This window comes from Meleagris gallopavo, chromosome 5 (assembly GCF_000146605.3).
Source record: "Meleagris gallopavo isolate NT-WF06-2002-E0010 breed Aviagen turkey brand Nicholas breeding stock chromosome 5, Turkey_5.1, whole genome shotgun sequence".
NCBI classification, from domain to species: domain Eukaryota; kingdom Metazoa; phylum Chordata; class Aves; order Galliformes; family Phasianidae; genus Meleagris; species Meleagris gallopavo.
In genome coordinates, this window is record NC_015015.2 from 37,589,864 (window position 1) to 37,613,562 (window position 23,699).

The 23,699-nt window shown below is 46.9% G+C and overlaps 2 protein-coding genes across 5 annotated transcripts in view; both read left to right on the forward strand.

Annotated features, from left to right (window-relative positions):
- The window catches only part of IFT43 (intraflagellar transport 43), a 45,764-nt gene extending 36,410 nt beyond the window's left edge, over positions 1-9,354 (forward strand). For 2 of the 3 annotated variants that reach the window (XM_019615767.2, XM_003206622.4), the window contains 4 exons: positions 4,025-4,097; positions 5,492-5,567; positions 5,919-5,981; positions 6,715-9,354. In XM_019615767.2, coding sequence (XP_019471312.1) covers positions 4,025-4,097; positions 5,492-5,567; positions 5,919-5,981; positions 6,715-6,825 — 323 coding nt within the window. In that variant the 3' untranslated portion in view covers positions 6,826-9,354. Of the gene's footprint in view, positions 1-4,024; positions 4,098-5,491; positions 5,568-5,895; positions 5,982-6,714 lie in introns of all 3 variants that reach the window. The other variant, XM_019615768.2, reaches the window with a different exon arrangement.
- A 4,072-nt stretch (positions 9,355-13,426) lies between these two features.
- GPATCH2L (G-patch domain containing 2 like) overlaps positions 13,427-23,699 on the forward strand; it is a 71,659-nt gene continuing 61,386 nt past the window's right edge. The window contains exon 1 of one of the 2 annotated variants that reach the window (XM_019615759.2): positions 13,427-13,801. The gene's annotated coding sequence lies outside the window, so the exon portion shown is untranslated. The remainder of the gene's footprint in view (positions 13,802-23,699) is intronic. The other variant, XM_010711747.3, reaches the window with a different exon arrangement.

The following is a 23,699-nucleotide window of genomic DNA, read 5'->3' on the forward strand; positions in this document are numbered from 1 at the left end:
TCAATCAGACCTTCTTCCATTTGCCTGTTTAAAATTCCCCAAACGTGATGCAGAAGGTAACAGCATTCAGTAAAACAAAGTTTTGCAGCAGCAGAGATATTGTAATTATCTCATTTTTACATTTTATGAGCAAGCAACTTAAAATAAAGTTAGTTTCATTCTTATGCCTGCTTAGTGGCAGGGGACTGCCAGTTCCAGCAGCCACTGCCCTTTTTGTTCTCTGGATATGACAGTGGATGGGAAGAGAGGACAGCTCCATCCTCACGGCAAAAGTGCCCATTCTGAACTGGCAGTGGAAATACGCACCCAGCTGGTGGAAGTTAATCAGATGAAGCAAGATGGAGACTTTTTTTGGGTGTTGGGATCTTGGATATGAGCTTAGATGACTTAAAGCAGCCCGGTGAGATGTGGCAGCCACTCTACTGAACAACTGTAGGCTGGACTTGGGACGTGATTTCTAGGTACAGCTCTGATTTATGACCTTGAACAAATTCTGTCTGTCTTTAACAAAGCATTGAATTTTGTGGGACTAGGACCAGATCTCACTGTGATGAGAGCCTGCAGGTATTGCTACTAAACCAAAAATAAGCTCCTAGGAGAGGAAGTGCAACTTGACAACTTGCAGGTGTAGCTGGGCAGTAGATAGTAGGCGTGCCTTCATCTCCTGCTTGTGGCTGTCTGTGGTTGTCATCAGTAACTTCTTTGCTAATGGGCAGAAGAGGTGATTGTCACTGCACATTCTTTGTCATGAGCACAAAACCCCACTTTGTGTGTCACTTTAAAAACTGCTATTTCTTGTTTATTGTTTGGCTACCCAGATGTAGCCTTTCCCCTCTGTTTCTTCGTTCTACTGCTTGCACGCTTCTGCCTCATGCTGGCAGTGTCTTGTCATAACTTAGCTATGGAACTTTTATAGTGTAAGACCTCATTCAATCTAGCTATTGTAATAAAAGTACTGCTCTTAGTTATCCTCTGGACTTGGATGTTCTGAGGCATTCATTTTGATGGGGTATATTACAACTCCCCTGTTAGCCAACACTTGTACTGGTGTCTCCTACCCTAACCTCTGTGTGGATGCACTCATTTTGATTTCATTCTTTGATAGTTTGCACCTGCTTGCTATTATATGGGGGATGGAGGGGAATCTGCAGTGGTGTAATCCAGCATGTGATGCTCGCTCAGTATTTTATATCTCTATAATGAGCAGTTTTTGAAACTAGTATCTTGTTTATAGGCTGAAAAATCCATGAGAAAGGCTTTGTTTTTATTTCATTCCCAGTCATTTTGAGCAATAAAGGGAAGTCTCACCCAATCCTCTTTACTGTCACTGTAGGCACTGAGCTTTATGTTATCTCCTCCGTCATGGGCATACCATGTCTTCTGCTGGTGATGCAGTACCTGGCACGTGTGTCCACCTTTTCTGCTCTCTCATCAGCTAAAATGAAATTGAGATACTCTCTCAGGGGGACTTGAGTGCTGCTTTTAGGAGCGTTCATTCTGGCAGTTTTATCTGTCATATGAAATGAAAATTTGGAGGAGTTCTGTCTGGGGAAGATCACTTGCAGGAGACTGCATAGATAGCAGTAGGAGTTTGTAAGGTGTTCTTGTTGGAAATGGCTAAAACCATTTCTGGATGAGTGCTGCACTATGAGACTGGGAGAACATGGTCCTGTGAACATTTCTGTATGTATTAATGTTGTATCAGTCATCTCACTGCAGCTAATGGCAATATTAAAAGTAAAGCATATGCCTGTATTCTTGCAGCACTGCAGCCCGTGTGGTTCTGTTCCCTACAGTAGGCATAGTGCCATGACTTAGCTGTGTTGTTAGAGCCTGCTGGAAAAAGAAAGATGTACACGCTAAGAAAAGCAAATAGTGGGCAGGAGCCTGGGCAAGTGGAAGGTTGGCTACTCGGTGATGAAGGTGAAAAAGGAGACACTTCGTGAACTGTAAGAAGAGAGGAAGGAGAGGGATTGTGGAGAGGTGGCGCTGTGGATATTGGCAGAGGGTAGGAGAAGTTATGAGTAAAACAAGGACCCAAATATTTCAGGCCTGATTTGCCATTGATAGCAACTGGCCTGGAGAGTTCTTCTTTTTTTTAAATTAGCTTGCAATTTTGTTCTGTTTCATGAGAGTCTCTAACAGTCCTAAGGAGCATTGCCTGTGCCTAGAAATGGACAAAATCATTGGCGCTTTTCAATGAGAACATTCATGCAGTTCCTTTTGCTGGAGGGGCTGGCAGGAGCCCCCAGAGCATTTCCACGAGTTCTGTCTGAAATATTTTCAAAGTGCCTGTAAAAATATTGGAGCCTTTAATTTCTTTTCGAAGGAATTTCTATGTGATTGCCTTCATCATGGTAGTACAGAGTAGAGGCAGCGCTCAACAAGGAGTTTGGGAATCTCTCCATGGAATTCAGTGGCAATGAGATAAAACCAGCACTGGCAAATCCAGGAGTCTTTGGAAACCTGCACAAATGGAAGGTGCAACTCAGAACACTAAGTTTATGGTTTTCTCTAGTGCAAAACGAAATAAACAGAAGCAAAAGCCTGGCAGGGTACCTCGGTGCAGTGCTTTGTTCCTTCTGTTGTACAGCCTCTGCAGTCTGTTTCCTCCTTGGTCTTTGTTATGTACAGGGACTTTCTCCCACACTGTCACTGAGTAATTCTCTCCACAGGTCAGTCTCTGTCCACAGAGATGCTGTTACCCTTGATTGCATTTTATTACAAGCTTTACCCTGAGCCGGGAGCCCCTGCATAGAAGAGCCAGCGGGACAGCAGGTTCTCCTGGCTCTTGTGCCTACACGCAGAGGGGGGACAGATATATCCCAAAGGCATGGTAACACACTGGTGAGGCATTTCTTGCCCTCTAAGGGACATCCTGGGGCCTGTTGCTGCAGTTTTCCTTTAAATGTCTTTGAGAAGTTTGCCACAGTCAGAGAGCTGCTTTGCAGGCACCTGTTCCTCAGGCAGCTGGGGAGCTCGAAGGCACAGCTCTGCTGAGATCATCCAAGCTGTCACCTCCACTTGCCTTGGCCTGGCTCTCGCTGCAGCCGCTGTCCTGCTCAGCCCTCCGCCAGGCAGCCAATTAGTGAGAAATCCCACTGTGTGGCCAGCGCCGAACGACCGCCACACTGAGGCCCGTGCTGACCTGTGCCCTCCCGCAGCTGGGCCAGGGCTGCTCTCGCCCCAGCAGCCGGTGAGCCCCAGGGATGCTGAGGGGATGCTGGGCAGAGAGGGCAGCTGAGAGCCTGCGGAGCTCTGACAGGCGGCCGGACAAGGGGCTCTTCAGCAAGACCCTGCCCGGAGCCTTGGCCGCCACAGGTGGGGACGTCTCTTCAGCTCCTGAATATTCATCTCAGCCTGGGCTGCAAAGCTGGGCAAAGTCAGGCCCAGCTGCCTGCTGTGCTGTTGGCAGAGGCAGGAGCAGCCTGCCTGCTCCAGCGCTGGAGGGCCAGCTCTGATCCCACCTTGTGCTTGTGAAACTTCTTCCCAGAGCCAACCACTGGCATCTCCGCCATCTGAGGGCACAGCATCGCTCAGGTTTCTAGCAAGATGCAGTGCGCAGCCAGTTTTTCCGGCTCACCTCTGTTTTCTTTTTTTTTCCCTCCAAGTACCCTTTTTAGGTGGAGTAACCATAATCAACATGCTGGGAATATCTAGTGACACCTATCAGCCATTCCAGGTTCACTCTGGAAGACACAAAAAGATTTATGACATTACAGCTTGTGCATCCTCCCTAGTCTTAGTGTCAGATGGACCACCAGCACTTCCTCCTTCAGCCACCTGGAAGGTCACAGCCTCTGCTCTGTCTGCAACCCAGCCAGCAGCTCCTTCAGCATGCAGATTCATTCACATGGCTTCTGCCACTTTATGCTCCACACCTAATTTCTAGCAGATTCTATGTAGCTGAGCTGAGCAATTGACAACGTATCTCATAGGAAGCAAATTCTTACCAGTCTTCAGATGATGGCCAGATTCTTTCAGCTAAAAGATTGTCTTCAAACACTGTTTTCTTTTATTGCAGATATTCCTGTGATTCCTGACTTGGAGGAAGTCCAGGAGGAAGATCTGGCCATGCAGGTGGCAGCCCCACCCAGGTAAGAGGCTCTTGAGGTTCACATCGGCTGCCTGAAATGTGCTGTGAAATTAAACTCCATCTTATCTCATGTCCCATGGATGTCAGTGGCAGTGCCATTCAGCAGGATGTGATGCTCTGCATTGTGACAGTGGGGCTCCAGGCTGAACAGTGCAAACTTGTTTCCCATTGCATAGAGATAGCAGTTAATGCATTATCTCTCTGTATACACAAAAACTACACTAGAGCAACACTCTTGATGTTGCAAAATCAAACTCTGAAAAGTAAGGTGTTGCTTGATTTAAGGTTGCCTGTGTGACAAATGCCTCCAATGCACATGTATTATCACACACGCTTTGACTGCACTCTGCTTTGCCCTCCACAGAATATCCTTTTCACTCAAGCACATAGTTAATTTGCAAAGCACAATACAGTCTGTAGGTGTATCACAGTAGTCTTGGGATTAGCTCATGGGAGACTAGTACGTTTTAAAAATTGAAAGTTAAGTTTTGGAGTTAATTTTCTTGTTACTTTTAAGTCTTCTCTCCTGTTGGATCTATTGTGAAGATCACAGAGTAAGATTTCTGTTCACCTTTGGATGACCACAGATGCCTCTCTTGCAAGTATGGAGTAGGTGTCATAACTAAATAGCTGGTAATAAAAATAAATGACATGTCATAGCAGTAAATTAAAAAAGATTTTGTCTCTCACCAGAGTTTGTTTTTTGTTTTCTCTCTTTCATATAATCCCATCTGTTCTTCCTGTATCAATAGTCACTCTGCAATAGAAGACAAATAATTTTCATGGACATGCATAGAAGATAAATTAATACAAATCTTCCCGATAGTACTGCGTAACATGCAAAAGAAAGTATGGCAGGACAGTATATTGCTCCCTACCCCTGCTCATCTTTGGAGTCTTCATTTTAAGAAATTGCATTTGATAGCTGAAATTTAGCTGAGAGATGAAAATCACAGTCTTCACTGTTCTATAGTTTGCACTGTGGGACTCTTAGAGTGTGCTTTACTTCCCAGATAGAAGTGGCATTTTGGCTGTTACATGCTGGATGTATCTGTATTTGGGCTGTTTGAATGTTCATTGCCTTCCTGTTTTCTTTCTGGCCCTTGCATGTGGCTTATGAATCTTCTCTCTGACATGCCAGCTTCTCTGAAGGAGTCCCTTGTTGCTCTGTATCTTATTTTAACACGTGATCAGTCTGGCTCTCAGATTTGTCAATGCCTTTTAATTTGCTGAATGAGATGTTCTTCTGTTCTTGGACAACCATCTCAATATCCTCATCACCCAATGTAGATACTTGAGGTGGGTGTCCTCACATTACTGTTCAAGCCACTGTTCATCTCATCTGATGTGCTTCCACGCTTATCAGGGGTGTATTTTGCCCCTTTCTGTTTGCAGTGTGCAGGTGAACCGAGTGTTGACCTACCATGACTTGGACAAAGATCTTATGAAGTATGCTGCCTTTCAGACTCTGGTAGGTGGATGTTGGTGTGGAGTGACCGGTCTAAGTCCCTCTCCTTCCAATTTTCCACTTTCCTCTGTGATACTAAGCTGCATAAAATACATTGCCCTGTCATCTAAGCATCTTCCAGTCTGCCTGCAAGTGTTTTCCTCTCTGCAGCACGCTTTTTAGGCTTGTGAGTGTCTGCAAATATTGTATGTATAGTGCCTGTTGTTCATATGAGGAGGTACCCGCTGCTGTCCTAAAGAAGGTGTTTGTCATGTATGGGGCAAAATGTCTGTATCTCTAGCAACATCCTCTCTGGTGAAATGATGGTGTCTGCTTTCTCTGTGTCTGTAAGACTGTGATTGTGTGTGTTCTTAGGATGGAGAGGTTGACCTGAAGCTTCTCACCAAAGTCCTGGCTCCAGAACATGAACTACGGGAGGTGAGTTTTTCTGGAAACGCCAGTGAATTAAAAGCTTCTTATGTCTCAGACTATACTTAGAAAGTGAGCTTTTGTTGAGGTGGAAGAAAGAGACTTGAGGAGGAGCCTGTGAATAGAAGCTTGTTTTCAAGCTGATGGAGGTCTGAATTCCCCAGCAGATTATTTTAAAAGTTTGTAGGTATTTGTGTGTGTGAGATTATGGCATTGCTGTGACTGGCTTCCTTCCGTTTGAAAGAGCTAGTGAAGGGCCTAGTACTGTCACAGATCCCTGCAGAAACTGCTGCATTGTAGTCTTTTGCTAGCCACCGTGGGCTCCAGATGGTTCTGCAGAGTGCTACAGAGGAAAGCATTTAGGGTTAGGGCAGAGGGCTGTTTTAAAGCAAGGCAGAAGAATCTCAGTGCAAATGTATAAGCAGTAGCTCAGGACTTGAAACAAAGGATTTCTACAGCCCAGAATTTCAGGTGTTTCATTAGAAGGGTGGAAGATTTTTATGTCTCCTTAGGCTCTTCTTGAGGATACCTAAGATTGACAGTGTGGGCTTTACTGAATTTAAGAACATGATTAATTCTGCCAAAATCTGTAAATTGTAACACGGATTCACATTCCATCTCTCTAGGTTTCCTATCCTAGTCTACGAAATATATGCCTTCCTCTCTGGCAGGGTCATCATTCAGAGACCTTTGAGTGTTATCAGTTCAATTTTCAGCATGTTTGTCTTTTTCCTCTCGATAGGATGATGTCTGCTGGGATTGGGACCATCTCTTCACAGAGGTATCCTCAGAACTAGTAACTGAGTGGGACGTGGGACAGTCTGAGAGAGAAGACCACCTCAGTGTACCCTAGAGCACTGATACACCAGATATCTTCTCATATACACATTCCCTGTAAATAATTTAGCACTTTAGTTTTCTATTCACTTGTTTGTATTTGAGAATATATTTCAGACATGGAAATAAATAGAGCTTGCTCTGTAGGAAAACTGGCTCAGGAGAAGTTTTGGATATTTTATAGTAATACTCTTAATTCTCAAAAGATATTAAGAATTACAAACACAATAAATTATTTACTTGTGAAAAGTCACTGTTACCTTACTGTACCACCTTTACAGATAACTGCAATGGGTAGTCTTTCTTCAGCCAAAATGTAGCCTCTCTGAGAGACTGTCTTACACAGTCAAACAATGGAGTGTGGTTTTCAGTGATGGCTATGAGAGAAGGTTAGTTTGGTACCGTTTGTTTGTCTAGGACATCTAGGTTATCATCTTCCCACAACAGATGTCACAAGTTGTCAGGATGTCTGTTTTACATCTCGTCCACCAGCTTCTGTCATCCCTTCCTGGTTTAACATTTGCCCTGGGTCTTTACCTCTGTATTGACTCAGAAGAAGAATATCACCTACTAAACTGCCAGTACTACTTCTTACAGCACCTTTTCTTTGTTTTCCCTGGAGGTATCCCAGTCAAGGGCTGACCAAGCCTAACTGCTTAGCTTCTGTAGTCAGATGAGATCACATATTGAATGGAGTTAGCTCCAGGCAGGAAGTAGTTTGCAAAGAAAATACTGCTCATTCCACACGTGAAAAAACGAAGCCTGCTGCTCTGAAACAAGCTAACTCCCTGGTGTGTTTCCTTGGAAGCAAGTAACCTGTTCTCATTGTCACCTAAAAAAATCCGTTTAGCTGTTAATGCCCCATCCCTATAGAGCTATGGTCATTATTTGCAGGAAACAATAGTATTACTTCTAAGCCAGTGTCCTTCAAAGCCTTGTCCCACTGGAGAACCTTGCTATATACTTCTGGGGTGCAGTGCAGGTGCTGTGCAGAAGGCTTGTTGTGCTGCTTTTCTTAGCTTGTTCTATAGGTCTCATGGAGCACTGCATTCTTTCTTTTGTACTGACAGAAGTCCAGGAGAAACAACTCATTGTGAGCTCAGTACTCTGCAAAATTTCTGATCAGAGTTGATAGCCAAAAAAAACCTATCAGCAAGAGAGAAGCTGTCTCAACGAGATGCTGTGTTTGTAAAATCAAGGAATCTCCCCTGTAAATAGAAAAGGAGATGGAAGCCTTGGGGCTAGCGTGTGGAGGATACCCCTGAGGTCTTTTTCTGAGCAGAGAAACCTGTTTTGGTGTGAACAGAAACTTCCCAGCTAGACCGGTGTCTGTTTTTCTCTGACATCTGTGGCCCTTGGCCAAAGAGGATTTAGGATTCTTCCATTGAAAGAGAAAACAAATTCAGCAAACTAAAGTAGCTTGGTATATCAGACAATCCCAACAAGACTATGTGGGGAAAAGAATGGTAAAGAGTAGGAGAAATTGGTTAGGCTTCGGGTTAGATCTGTGCAGTGATATTTGCACATTCCAAAGATCACAGAGGAAGCAGAGGCTATCTTCTCTCAAATACAGTCTGTAGTTAGTGTGTGTTTTCTCTGTTTTGCTTGAGCTGAGGGTCCTCTAAGCTGCTTGCCTGGTATCATGGTATTCAGTGCATGTCAGTCAGTTATCAGTGACCACAAAAGCTGAGGATGCCCAGCCTTGAGGCACAGGAGTGAATCCAACTCCTCTGGCTGTCCAGCCTGAGTTTGATCTGTGACTTGTGACATATCGTATGTTGAAGTTTATTTAGAAACTTAGGTGGCATTACTGACAATTGGAGCATTAAGGGAGGAAAGCCAGGCGGTACTTAGGATTGCGGCCTGCAGGATGTGGGTGGTAGAGGCTGTGCTCAGCCCATTACTTGTCCTGTAGCTGTATGCCATGCCAACAATCCTGCCTCTATCCTGCCTGCCTCTGAGGACTTTCAAGGATCTCCCTGGAGACCCTTGAAACAGAAGTGGGAGGGACACTGGATGCTCAGAGATCTTCCTGGAGATGGTGACAGGTAGGACCGTGGAGGGCCTGGGGACGCCATTTTAGGCAGGTGTGGGAAGGAGGGCACTTGATGTCACAGTGGGGTTTGTGGGAAGGGCAAGAGGAATGAAGAAGGTGAATGATTTAGGAACAGTATGTATAATGTTTGGAGGAACTGAGGAGAGAACAGGTGCTGATGAAGAGGCTGGAGAGAAGATGAGGTGCTTTGATGTGTAGTCTGACCTGCTATGATACAGGCCATGGCAGAGCTCATTGAGATGTGGCTGAGCTTCACCTGTCTTTTCCCTGGTTAGTTATCCCAGCAGATAACTGCCCTTGTGGTTCAAAATCTGCTTTATTTCTAGGCTCTGTTTTTGTTTCATCTTCTGTTCCTTGCATCTGATTATGCTTTCACTTTCCCTGTTAAATCATCCTGTCAGATACTTCTACTTGCTCAGGTATTTATGTGCACCATGAACAAGTTGTATCTTTAATTTTCTTAAATAAACTCAATAGAGTGAGACTTGTTTCCACGTCTTTCTCATTCCTTCCGCAGCTGGAGAAAGGAAGGTGAGCTGTCTGGCTCTTGGCCTTCCTCAGTGAGCCCTTCCCACCGCCCACCTGTCTGAGGTGCTGGAAAGTGTCTGAGCTGTGCCCTCTCGCTGTCAGGCCCTGGTGATGTCACACTGAAATCTGCTCCTGTAACTGTTCCTTCCAAAACAAAAAAATAGATGTAAGTGCCTTTGCTAACTCTTGGTGAGGAAGTCTGTGTAGCCATCCTTTGAGGCATCTCAGTGTCCACAGACTCATGTCACAGAGGGGTAAAGCGATGGTAATAGTGTGCCCTCAAGTTCCTAATCCAGATACAGTGCTTGTAGACCTAGTGATTGTTTTTGTTCCCAGCCTTCTGTCTGAAGATAGTGGAGATCTTGTGTCCTGCTTGCTCCTTGTTCTGCTCTGGCCCTACATGGCTGAGGGAGAGCTGCAGATTCGTCAGTGTGCTGTCAGCAGCAGGGTTAGCACAGTGAGTTGCTCTGGGTGTCTGCAGAGGGCTCTGCTGGGGCTCTGGCTAGGTGAGCAGCTCTGCCCCAAAGAGCCACTTGCAGGCTTAGGGCTCAGTGGTCTATTCAGGGCAAACTGTGAGCCTCATCAGAATAAAAGAAATGCACAAATAAAAATGAATTCTAGCTCCTAACGTATTTAGGAGTCTTTGGTTTTGCTTATAATAATAGATACAATACTTACAGATTTAAAGGAGATGCCTTCTTAGAGTACAGCTTGTTTGGGAGGTGAGAGGGTTTTCAAGGCAGAGACTCTGGAAGAGCATGTAGAAAATAAAAGCTGAGTAAAAAGCCAGGCCCATCAACTCTCCACTGAGGAGCCTGCCTGCTGGCCAGGAAGCACTTAGAGGGGCTTTTTCACTCAGGGTGGTGACACACTGGAATAGGCTCCCAAGGAGGTTGTGGATGCCCCATCCCTGGAGGCATTCAAGGCCAGGCTGGATGTGGCGCTGGGCAGCCTGGTCTAGTGGCTGGTGACCTTGCACACAGCAGAGGGGTTGAAACTAGATGATCACTGTGGTCCTTTTCAACCCAGGCATTCCATGATTCTGTGATTCTGGACTCTTAACTGTTTTGTTAAGTGCGGCAAAATGGTGGGAGGGGGAGCTTTATGTTAATCAGCTGGAAAGGTGCTGCTGCTCCTCTCACCAGAGCATCTCAGGGACAGTGGAATTAATTCATGGCATATGCTCCCAGCAGCTGCTGCGCTGACCCGGAGTAGCAGCAGCCTGGGGCCCAGCTCCCGCTCCTCGCTTGGGCCTTGCTCCCTACCAGCCCTGCTGGGCACAGCCACTGCTGCACAGCCCAGGGCTAGAGCCTTCCTTTCTCTGGGAGGGAGAAATGCTGTAGGCCTGGAGGAAAGGAGATGCTTGGATAGAAAAGAGAGCAATCTAAGTAGAAAAAGAACAGTTTGTCCAAAACAGCCCTGATTCCTTGTACAGTGCTCACTGACCAGGCCCTCCCTCCTCAGCTGCCTATTTTGTGCTTGCTGTGTGGCACCCACTCCTCATTCTCCATCCTTGTTTCCCACATTTGCAGAGCATCTCAGTAGGGGGGTTGATCCTCTCCTCAGTGAGAGCACAGAGAAAGACTTTGCTGTTGGTAGATATCATGTTCACGTGTCTGATGGCTCTCAGCAAGTAACTTTTCCAGCCTTGTTTTCACTGTCAGCTGTGTCCAGGGCCTGCGTCTGCCTTTACAGGTGGGTGAACCATGTTGCTTACAGGCCACACTGGCCTTTGTCTGTGTTTTGTGCCCTGTGTAACCTACAGGCAACTCTCGCTCTTGGGATACAACTACTCCCAAGGAAAGCTGTCACTCTGCTGCCATTATGCCCTTGGAGGAGTGAAGCCTCTCCTCTAGGTGCCCTCTCCCAGTGGGATGTTCTGCAGTCAACTTCACTGGGCCTGAGCAGCCCTGGGCTGTGTGCCCTTATCGGGCTCCATCTCCAGTCACTTTCAGGACTACTTCATTATCCCTTTATTAGCCCTCTTCTCCCGCTTATCGTTATTAATAATCATGTTGGATCGGCTGGAGTGCTGACAGCTGCCTCTTGTCTATTCTTTCTGTCTGTTTTAATCCTGCCTGCTTATCTGGGATAAACTTGATCCTTTTTCTTTTAATTAAAGAAATTTGGTCAGCCAGCCCCTCCTCCATGCGGAGATAGGACTGATCACACCAGTGATACGCAGCAAGCAGGAAAAGGGGCAGATTGCTGGGTGACAGTGTTTTCCACAGCCCAAAGATGGGAGATGTGGGAGTCCAGGGTGGAAGAATCATAAGCTGCACAGATCATTCCACACTGCCACAGCACTGCGTGCTGGGGCACAGTTCTGCTTCTGGCCTGTTAAAAATGCTCAGGCAGTATTTGTGTGAAATATTTGTGTTGTCTGATGGGGCAGGTCACTGGAGGAAGGGCTGTGCAAATAGGCTGGAGAAAAACTGTTGACTTAATTTACACTTTTATGAACCCATAAACTCAAATCTGCATTCGTTGCAGTCTGTAAAATAACCGGAGTGTGGGCTGAAATGCTTAGAAAGTGTTAATCAGGGGTCCGTAACAAAGCAGAATGCTCTGAAGGAGCCTGACCATGAGCAGCAGGAGTACTCAACCTTAGTGCTCAAAATGCACATTCCTTTGTTCCCGAACAGTTCATTTCAGGTGCACATGCTGCAGTGGTGACTGGATATGTGTGTACCCTCTATGACAGAATGTGGCAACTGGCTCAGATTTGTAGGACTGCTCCACCCCTGAGAGGCTGGGAGCCCATGAAGAGTACAGGGCAGAATTTCCCAATGTTCACTTGAAAGCATGGCTCTGAAATTGTGTTGGGCAGAGCATGTTGTTTTCTGTGCCTGTGCCACTGGTGCTTTTCAGTGCTTCAGCTGGCTGCCATGAATGCTCATCTGCAGATCAGGTGTTGGTTAGGCAGCTGCAGCAATGCAGCCCACACGTTTGATATAGAAGATCCTGTAAAAGTACAGGGTTCTTTAACAGTGGCAGGCAGGAGCTGTGCATCATGACAGTCATGCTGTTGCATGCTTTCCTGCTACCCCCCAGAAAATATTTTTCCTCACTTTTCTTCCACTCAAGAAAATGCTGGAAAATAAACTACAGTGTATGGCTGGTTTACAGTCAGTTATTGAGAGCAGACAATGAGTGATAATTACTCAGTGTTGAACAAAATATTTGAAAGATAAGAAAACAGAGTCCACTTGCCTATATATGTGGTGCACTAATAGCTGCTCTGAGCTTTTATTATCTAACCCTGCTCCTGCAGCAGAAATCGTCCTGCAGATCCAAGTAAGGCAAATTCTCAGGATGGTCTTTGGCATGGAAGTCACAAGGGGCACCTTTTTGGAGTTGTGGGACATTTTAAATCAGCCAAAAAAGAAGAGCCCGCATGAGAGGCTGAGGGCTTGCTTTGATCAGTGCCCGATCAGCAGAACTGCCCGCAAAGCCAGAAAAGCGCCTTGGGAGGCTGCCAAAGAACTAGTTCGAGTTAAGTAACTTTCTCAGTGCTTTAAGCTCCAAAGCCAAAGGCAGAATGCAGTATGTATCTCCCCAGGGCCTGTGGGGTTCTTTGCGCAGGTGGCTTGGTAAGTCAACCAACTAAATAAATGCATAGTAGCAACTATCCCTGAGCTAACACAAAGGCAGTCCGGACAGCAAACTCCATCTACCTCTGAGGGATGCAGAGCAGCCTGGGCTTGTCCAGCCAGGTACTGTGGCTCTTCCTCAAGGGTCTGAGCTGGCTCATTTAAACCATGGCTGGTGCTGCTCCTTCCAATACTCTGTGCCCCACAGAGATGGTCTTATTCATTTCCATGGCTTTCACACCTGTAGTGTCTGAGTCTTAAGACCTTGTCTGTCAGTATACAGAGGATTGAATGGTCCTCATTTCACACAGATTAGAGCCAGGGTCTGATAATACTGTTTCAGGGTCCCACAGTAAGACCATGACATAGCCTTCCAGAGCCTCAGACCCATTACTTCACTGACCAGGATGTTGTACAAGGCCAGTGAATTTGTTAATTTTGATTTTCAGTGAAAAGGCTATGAAGGTCCTTCCAGATTTTCAAATACACAAAGTAAAATTTCCTAATACCTGTATGTAAGACCATCCCCAGGAGGAACACAGCACACCACCCAGCTCATGGTACCCCAGCTGAGATAGAAATCTACACATCCTCTGCAAAACCAGTTTCCTGCCATAAACCTGCTGCTTTTGTCCCAGGAATGCCCAGGAAGAGGGATGAATTGTCAGTGTGGAAGCTCAAAGCTGACAGAGCTCTTCAGCCTTTTGCTGTCCCCAAATCAAGCTCTTCTGCTGAGCTCAACCCTGGTAGGACCACAGAGCAGCGATGGAAAATCTCCATGCTGAGGGATGCACGCAACATTCAGGAAGGCTTTGGTGAGTCATGCAGTAGTACATGCTTTAAGATAACAAAAAATGTGCTCCTTTTTTAAGTTGCATAATGTTCAAGGGACGTTAATGCAATTGCTGGGCCTGCCTGTCTCAGAAAATCTCACCACAAGCCCCAAGTTAGGGTGTGATCAAGTGGGACCCACTGTTGCACAGGGTCTGCGACATCTTCCTGTGATATGACAGGCAGAGAGAGAGCCCTGTGGGATGCCTATGGCTTGTATGACGTGCAATTGATTATGCCCAGCTTTGAGAATAGTGTTCTACGTGGGCTCTGTTACACTAGGAAATGGCCCTGGAATATATGCATGGGTCTAAAACATCCATCTTTATCATGTCCTATCTGTGGTATTTTTGCTTACATAATGTGGATTTGTGTCTGGGTCATACTGGGTGTGCACCTCTCCTTGGCTGGAGTGTCCATACAGAGCACAGCTGTGTATTGCCAGCTGCATGGTGTCTGTCCCATTGGATTCAGGGGTCTGTTTGTCTGTCTGTGCAATGCGCGCATACGCCAGTGATGGCTGAGGTTGGAAGTATTTATGGCAATTAAAATGTTTTGCCTGGGAGCTGTTTTGGGGCTTTTTTTGAAGTGAGGATTTTCAGACTTCAAGGTGTTAACAGCCCCTCTAAACGGTTTTGTTTTTAATTGCAGCAAATGACTGTGGAGCCATTAAACATTCGCCTCTCTGCAGTTGTTTCTAAGCCCTTTCAGTCCTTCTTCTATTTATTCTGTTTAATTCAGTCAGGTAGCTTCGGGGCAGTGAAGATCAATACTTTACTTTGATAGAAAAGAGTCAGGTTTGAAACATAGAGATAAAACTGACACATTTTGTATAAATTTAATTAAAAATGCACCTTTAGTGGCTTGTTGCAAGCACAAAGCCAGCCCTCCATCCAGCTATCTCTCTGTCTCGCTCTCTGTCTGTCTCTTCCCTTTCTTGTTCCTAACAGGAAGATCTCTGAATCCGCCTCACCAACAAAGCACCTCGTTTTATGATTTTTGTCTTGAAAGTTTAGCACTGAGGGAGAAGGATGGAAGGGACGTGCAATGCTAAGCAGACCTCCTGCTCCCCGCCTGGTCCCACTCCTTGTGGTGGTGGGGGTACAGGAAGGAGCTGGCTCCCCGGTGGGGGATGGAGGGGGATGAGGCAAAATGATTTTATTTCAAAACCCAGCAGATTGGACACCCTGGGGCACTTTCCATTTGGATCTGTAGCTTTCCTCCTCTCCCGCCCCCCCTCTTCCTGCTTTGTTAGGCTGAGAATTATTTTTCTGACTACATGAGCATACCTGATCCCACTAGGATAGTGCTGGCCACGAGGCACCGTCTTTATTCTCTCTTTCTTTTCCCTCCCTGCCCCCCTCACTTCTTCCCTCTCCTCTTTCCCCTAACCCTGCTGCCAGCGAGGACATTTGTCTTGTGTTTTATACTCTGGCCCCTTCGCCCCCTTCCCCTGCACTTCTCTCTCTCTCTCTCTTTCTCAATCCCGTTTGCCTTGGTTCATTTTTCACTTGAGTGCTTTTCCTCCCAGACTCCCCTCTGCTCTGGCCCCCCTCTGCTCAACACCAATAAAACATGCGCAACACAGGTAGAACAAGGTGCCAGGGCTCAGAGTGACAAACGGCATGCGCGCCGCCCCGCAGCCAGGCTGTAAATCGCCCCTCCTCATCCCGACAGCTCCCAGGGATGGGGCTGGTAGTGTGGGCTGTCCCGTGGTGGGGTGGGCATGGGGAATCACAGAATCATAGAAGTTGGAAGGGACCTCTGGAAATCATCAACTCCTACCCCCCAAGATCCCACTGCTGGGCACCATGGCCCCTCTCAGCCCACAGCCTGAGAATAGGCAAGGGGAGAAGGCACAAGCAAATTAACAAATAAATATGGACAGTACCTCTCAGCAGCCAGCGGGACCAACAGTCAGCTCCTGGGTCTGCTGAAACTTCAGGAACAGTATAAAGGGCACAGGGAAAGGAGCTTGTACTTGATGAATGGCATGGGAAAAGGGAGTGAGGGAACAGTGCAGATGTCAGCATTGGAGATTGGATATAGGATGAGAGATAGTGGCCTTAAGTTGGGAGAGATTCCAGTTGAATACTGAGAAAAATTTCTTCTCAGAAAAAGTGGTGAGGCACTGAAATGGTCTGCCAGGGGGAGTGGTGAAGTTACCATCCTTGGAGGTGTTCAAGAAACATGTAGATGTGACACTAAGGTACATGGTTAGTGGGCGTGGTGGGGATGGGCTGCTGGTTGGACTAGGTGATCTTAGAGGTCTTTTCCAACCTCAGTGATTCTGTGATTCTAAAACAAAAGGAATGGATGATAAGAATAAGCCTGAGGCTCTTGCACAGGCCGGATGAGCTTTCAGAGGAGGCTGAAGGACAAAGATGCGCAGCCAGAGAAGAAGCAGAAGAAAAATGAGGTGATTGGGGCACAAACAAGGGTGCATCTGGCTGCTCCCTGGGGCAGAGCTGGGCCCACAGCTGCAGCCACGTGGAGCGATGCACAGAGGTGCATGCTTTGAATTCCGTTGTGTTTGACTTTAGCTGTCAGAACCACAGCCGCTGCGAATTTTGCTGGGAGCCACGAGGATGCCTTGCTGTTGGAGCTGTTGGCTTTGGAACAACACGCAAGTCCGGCTGCCTGCCCTATTGGGAGCAGTCCCCATTGTCTTGAGTAATTGCCAACTTCAGAAGCCGTGTGAGGCTCCTGGTACCAGCACCAATGGATGTGGGGTTCCTCTTCACCAATCCCTGTGTCAGTTTGTGCCAGTGATGTACGTGGCATTTCCTAGCCTCCTGCCTAAAGGAGGCTGCACTTCAACTGTGAGTGAAGGGAGTGTATTCTGAAAAATGTGAAGTACCGGCAGACTTTCCTTACTGTGTAAGGCACGATGGGGTTAACTGCCAGCCAGGCTGCAGACAGTGGCTGCAACATCAGTTGGAGTCCTTCGAGTGACGGTGGAGGTGAGTGCTGAGGGCTACTTTCTCAGGGACCTCGCCACGGAGGTGTGCCACAGCCAGCAGCACACTGCTGTGTGCAGGCACCTCCCGCGCCTCCCGCCTTTAATCACAGCAAATGAAAGTTCCCAAACAGGCAGAAGATGCCAAGCTTTTGTGTTCTGCCACCCGAGCTGTCTCTGTGCTGCCGTCAGTGCCGGTAATTGCAGACAGAAACTGCTTTGTGTTAAAATGGCATCGGTAATTGAAACAGAATTCAGAATCAGGACCCCGCAGGCACCGCTTGGTGAAAGAAGAAATAAAGATCGCTTGGGTCACATCACTTGTAATTCGCGTTTAATAATCGTACCGGGAGGTACATACAGAGGGAGAAGAGACACGAGGTGCAGCACTCCCCTCAGCCTATGCTGCCTCACAGCCTTCTGCAGCCCAGAGGGCCCGGCCAGGATGTGTCCAGCTCACTGGGGGACAGGAGGAGAGGAGGTGCCTCGGTCATGGCCAAGTGAATACTCAGTTCTGCTTCAGGACCCACCTCCTGCCAGGAGCCTGCACGCACTGAGCGCTAGAGCTGCAGTGTGAGCTCATGGCTGTGTGCTCCCATCTTCTGCTGAGCTGCTCTTCCCCTTGTTTTGCCTTTCTTGGGCCTTGCCATGGTGTGAAAATAATCCAGTTCTTCAGTTATTAAAAAAAACTTTGTGTTTTTTACACTAAACCAATGACATCACGCATACACCTAAGGAATGGTGTTATCCATTCATGTTGCCCACTTTGCTCTTGGTAAAACCCAGAGACTGGCTGGGAGCTATTCTTAAATTCAGACCAGGTGGGCACAAATGTGAGCAGGACCAGTCCATTCCACCTTTGGGTGCTGGCTCTCCTTTACCCACACTGAATACATTTTGGGGAACAGACTCAGTTCTGGTTACCTTGGATGCTGTTCTGCTAAATTCCCTGGGAAGAAGCAAGTGGTGCTTTCTGGGCTTGTTTCATACCACAGACATTTTCTCTACCATCAGAGTTGACTCAGAGACAAGGTGTTGCCACTTGTTCTTAGGATATAAAGGAGAAGTTTCCAGTGTCCAGCAGTTCTCCTGTGCGCTCTATTGATGCTGTCACCTCATGGTTTCCTTTGCATATGCACTTTGCATTTCTTCCTTAAGCTACTGTTGGCAGCTCACCATCCACAGCTCTTGCCTGTGGCCAGGAAGAGCATCATCTGTCAGCTACATCTGGAACTGCCATCCTGCCTTCTCCCAGGGAGCCCAGCGGGTCCTTATCAGAGGGACTGAGCTGCTGTTGTGACAGCAGAAATTTAAGTTGGGGAAAGGAGGTACCTTGGCTCTTTCTAGTCTTAACTGCCACTGTAAGAGAGAGTTGTGTAAAATGTTGAGAGCAGATATCCTGATCTTTCTTAAGCCTAGAGAAGGCAGTGATACATGAATGGTGAAGTGCCGCTCAGTGTCTCCCTGTTCATGTTATCTGTAAATACTTAGAAGCTGGAAATCGTGAGGGAAAGAACCTGAAAGAGATATATGCAAGACATTTCTGTATTCTGTGGAGAAAAAGAGACCAAGCCCCATGTGATAATGCACTGGCCCAGCCTTTTCCTTCTGTCTGGGACATTAGGGCTGTGTTGGCCTTTGGATGGAGCAGCATCACTGCCATATGGGCCAAGGAAGTTCATGAGAGGCACACTAAATGCTTTGTCCTTCTCTTTCCAGTCCTTTCTCTCATTTTATGCATGTAACAGATCTAGCAGCCATTATCACATTAATCCTGCTCCTTGCCAGCACCTCAGGAAGTGGCTGTGCCACAGGCTCCGTCTCACAAAGACAGCCAGGTGGGCCGGACTGCTGCCTGCAGGTGGTTTCTGGCTGGCTGTGTCCCCTGTAGTGCTTGCCAGCCCCAGTGAGATGTGGTGGCAATGATCTTCTGCACTCTTCCATCCTTAGCACAGCCCCAAATCCCTCCCCAAATCCTCAGCTTCTCTTCAGCATCTTCACTCTCTCCCTGTGTGTGAATGGGGACCCAGAGAATGCAAGTAGCTGGTGACCTGCTTGGTGGTGGGCAAGGGAAAGACCTTGCAGATGAATTTAAATGAGCCCTTCTGGCCTTGCTGTGTGTTAGTGCCTCTCTGGGGGGGCTATTTCCACGGGCCTGATGCTTGGCTGTGACAGCTGCATCTCCTTTATGCTGCGCTATCAGAACCCACTTTGCATGCTGCATAAGCTGTCATTAGGAGGAAAGAGCCATAAAACCATCAGCAATGGCCTCCTGCAATCTGTATGCTTTCCTCACACCCCTCCCACCACCTCCATCCTCACTCCAACATGCTCACCAGACAACCTTATGCACCCACACTTCCACACACTCACAACATGCTCTTACTTTCTCCATTTTGCCTTTCTCCTTTCCCTCCTTCCATCTGTTTGCCAAATAATTCCTGGCTAAGGAACTTTCCCCATGCAGCCCCCGGGCCGGGATGCAGAGACATGTCCCCCCCTCCATGTCTGTCCAGGGGGCTTTGGAACATGTGTTTCTGGGAGGCAGACACCAGCTGGCTGGGCAGCATTTGCATAGTCAGCGAAAAGCCCCTGAGCTGAGCTGGGCACGTCTAGAGGAGCCTGTGGCAGGATGGAGGGACGAGGGATGTGCTGGTCAGCTTGGGGTCAGCTGGAACAGATTTCCAAGCAAATGGACAGATGGTGAAAGGAGGCGAGGGGTGAGGGGGAGTGCGTGAAGGCTTCTACATCAAATAAATAGCTGGATGCAGCTTGGAGTAAGCAACCAATGTGTCTATGGGCATGGCAATCACCATGCCGCTTCCTTCAGAGCCCATGGGGTGGATAGGGGAGAGGATGGTACTGGAAAGGGAAGCAATATGATGGAGAGGTGCAAGAAAAGGCAGAGGATTAGGCATTGGGAAGACCCTGAGCTTGCATGGCCACACCACATTTCCTTGGCCTTCCCTACCTGATTGGGTCTGGGACTGGGGTATGTGTAGTCCAAGCACGAGGCACCATCACAGCACCAACCCAGTTCTTCCCTACTGCTTCTCTTATCTCTCCCTCCACTCCAGTTAATTTCATTGGACTGAAAACAATTAAGCAATCTGTATGTTTTTACTCTTACAAAGACATGTCTATCACATACCAGAGTAACAGCAAGACACAATAGTTAGGAACCTCTAATGTTGATAGGAGTTTCTGTGTTGCCTTTGCACTCTGTTCAGCACTGTACCTGTCTGGGTCCATACATGCTCCCATTAGCACAACTTACTCCTCAGGACAGAAAGCGCACTTTGGTGTTTGGTCCTGTAGCATGTTCTGCAGTATTGGAGGAAACAAATGCCCTCTTTTAGCATGTGAGCTGTCCAGAGATCTTGAATTGGAAGGGACCTACAAGGATCATCAACTCCAGCTCCTTGGCTTCACACAGAACCACTGAATATTCAAAACATGTTTCTGAGAGTGTTGTCCAAACATTTCTCGAATTCCACTGGCTCGGTGCCATGACCAGTTCCTTGGGGAGCCTGTGTCAATGCCCAACTATCTTCTCACTGAAGAACCTTTTTCTAATATCCAACCTGAATGTCCATTGCTGCAGCTTTATGCTATCTCAGGTCCTGTTGCTGGTCATCAGAGAGAAGAGATCAGTAGATGAAAGGCATCCTTCTGGACCTAGGGAGGCATCTGTAGACTCTGAGCTCAAAGTTCCAGCTACTGGGGGACCAGTGTAGGGGGGGATTGGGTCTCAACTACTGGAGTATGACCAGCGGTTTAGGCCTGTGGATGGAGGTGTCAGCTGTTGGAGCGAGTGAGAATCCTGGTATCAATAACATCAGTAGTTGGAAGGGTTCCTCCCTGTGCCTAGGGAGGCATTCACAGTCCCTAAGCCCAGAGTGCCAGCTTCTGGGGATTAGTGCAGTGATGTTTGAATTCAAACAAGAGGTGTAGGCATAGGATGTGAGCAGGCTGTGCAGCATCAGAAAAGATGAAAGTTGTAGGCTCTTCTCTGAGACACAACTTAAAGAGCCTTATAGCTCAAATGCAGGAAAGAATGACAGCATCCACTCCCACTGTTGAGGTAATCTCTTGAAAAGGGGAAGGACAGATGAAAACAATATCATTGAAAGCGTCTACTACAAGCCACCTGTCCAGGAAGAAGTGAAGGAACCTTCTTATCAGATAGGAGCAGTCTCAGGTTTGCAGACACTCACTGTCATGGGTGGCTTCAGCCGCTCTGATACCTGTTGGAGGATCAACACAGCAGGATGTAAGCAATCCAGGAGTTTCCTGGAGTTCAGTGATGATAATTTCCTCCTTCAAGTGACAGCCAAGCTCTGCCGGGTATCCTGCTCTACATCCCTGTTTGAATGTGGGGGCTCAACCAGATGACATCCAGACATTTCTTCCAACCTCAACCATTCTTTGAAAGACGTTTGTATTATTATTAATTTAGTTTTGGGTGATTGGTATTTTTCTTTTTTAGTTTTTTGGTTTTTGATGTCACCAACTCCCTGTATGGAAGATTCTTCTCCAGATGAAAAGAATCTGTAGATCAAACAAAACTCCCCTGGGGCTACTAATTGGACTTAATTGCCCTGAGTGGTTTCACCTGGACACCTACCAATAACTGCTGCCCATGGCATCATTTAAGCTCAGCCTAGTCCTTGTTCCTTTCCTGAACTGTAGCTTCACACATTTCTAGTTCTGTCTCTGGCCTCATCTCCTTGATAGACCTTTTATCTATACTGTAGCACTGACTTCAGCCCACCAGACTCCCTGGATGGCCCCTGGACACGGTTCATATTACACCTTGACTGGGACTGTTGATGGGCCCTGTTACTGGCACCTGCCTTCTGTATTCAGGTATTATAGCACTGAGCCCTGGTTCAGCTGTTCAGCCCTGCCTGGGCTGGATCCCCTCCTGCTGTGAGTCACCTCTCTTAGAAGCAGACTGTCCTCGCTATGGCCTGACGTGGATTGCCAGCTGCAGTTGGCCTGGAGACAAGAAACAACTGCTGCCTTGAATCCATCAGCATCATGTGTTCCTGCTGTTATCCATTTCTGAAGTTCACTGCTTCTCTGGCCTAGATTTGCTAATACAGTCAGATTTTGCTACTTGCCCCTAATCGCTGAAAAAGCAACATCAAACAGCACTTCTAAAGGTCACATCCTGCCATCTCGAGGCTGACCTTCAGCTGTGCTGAAATTAGCAATTTACTCATTTCTTTTCAAATTTGTGCCAGAATTGTCACCTTCACCTCGTCGTGGTTTAGCTTCATCAGCAGCATCTTCAAGCTGATGTCCTTTTTTTTTGCAAGTCCAGGTAATGATTTCTTCTTTTCTCATGATTTTGCTCAGAAATTACTGATAGACTAAGGATGGCTAGTTTTCTTTCAGAAAGCATCTCCAGTATGTCCTTAGTTTCTATTCCCTTTTGCTCCACTTTGTTACCTCTAGCTTTGAGTTGCTGATCTTGGCGAGTTGATGGGCGAAAGTCAATTATGGTCTGCGCTGATGTGGGTGCTGATCAGTGGTGTTGTTTTCTGCTCTCTGAGCATTAAACTCAGGAGCCTCACATGACTGCTCAGGTCCTGCCTTGAGCCTTCATAATTAACTCTGTTTTTTAATTTAAGAACACCTATCAGGAGAAAAATAGATCTTTCAACAACGCTTGCTCAGTTTCTGTAATATTCAGTGCACTTCTTTTTAGCTAACTCATCATTTATTGACAGTGGATTCCTCCAAAGTACCACGTAGTCCTAATTCATCCCTGTCCCTTTGAACCTGATCTAAGTGTCTGTCCTGACAGACCAGAAATCAACAAGCAACATAGCCTCTGAATGTAGGAAACCATCATTCATTCCTCTTACAACAAAGAAATAGTAATTATTATGAGAGCTCACCTAGTATGAACAAAAATAAATGTAAGATTGCTGTGTTGTTTTTTTTTTCCAAAACCCTCAGGGCCTTATTTGTCATTTGTCACTTGGAAGTATTCACATACCTCTTGAGATTTCATCCCAAACTTGCAAGTTTATACTTTACAGAGTTTTCTATATTCTAGCAGGGAGACTTCTCTCTTTCAGGTGTGGGCTGTTTTGCTATTCTGTACTTCATGATGTTTGTCATCTAAATTGGACAGAAATGCTCACTGCAAGCGTCCTGTGCAGTAGTAGTTAAAGCTGCATTTCTGCAGTGCCCGTGCAGTGTGCTTGAACCCAGTAGGGCAACAGGAGACCTTTCTGGGCAAGCTGCTCTCACCTGTATCTGCTCGCATGTGGGTTCTGCACGCTCCTCAGTCCGAGTGTCCTCAGCTCTGTGGGATCGAATATCTGAAATAACATTAGTGAAGTAGGCAGGGAAAGAGAAAGCAGGTTTGTCACCTCTCTCTTCATGCATATGTGCACACATGCACGTGCACACCATAACAAACCTTGTCAGTTCCTTGGGATTGCTGAGCTGCCAATGGGATACAGAGCTTTTCTGCCTCCAAGCTTCAACCTGTTCTTCCCATTCTGTGGGCGGCTGCTGCCAAGTGCCCAGCTCATATTTTGTTTTATGAATCCCTTGCTTCTGTGAGGCTTTTTTTATTATTATTTGAGCTAAAATGGATCCATAACCTTGTGGGACAAGGACATCAGCCTGGCTGGCAGCGCATGCACTTTCTTTTGCTCATGCTCTCCCTCCTTTCCACAATTACTCTTCATTCAGCACAGAAAATAAAACATTCCAACAAAATATGACAGCCCCGGTGAACTACTCCCTCCCAACAGGAGGTCACCAAGGCTTGGACTAGTGCAAGGAAAAGAAAGCCCAGGAAAAGAGCTGCTTTCCTTTGATTTACATGCTGGCTGGCCAACAGGAGGAACTGCAGGGTGGAGGGAAGGGACTATGAAGCTGCTAACTTAATAATCAAG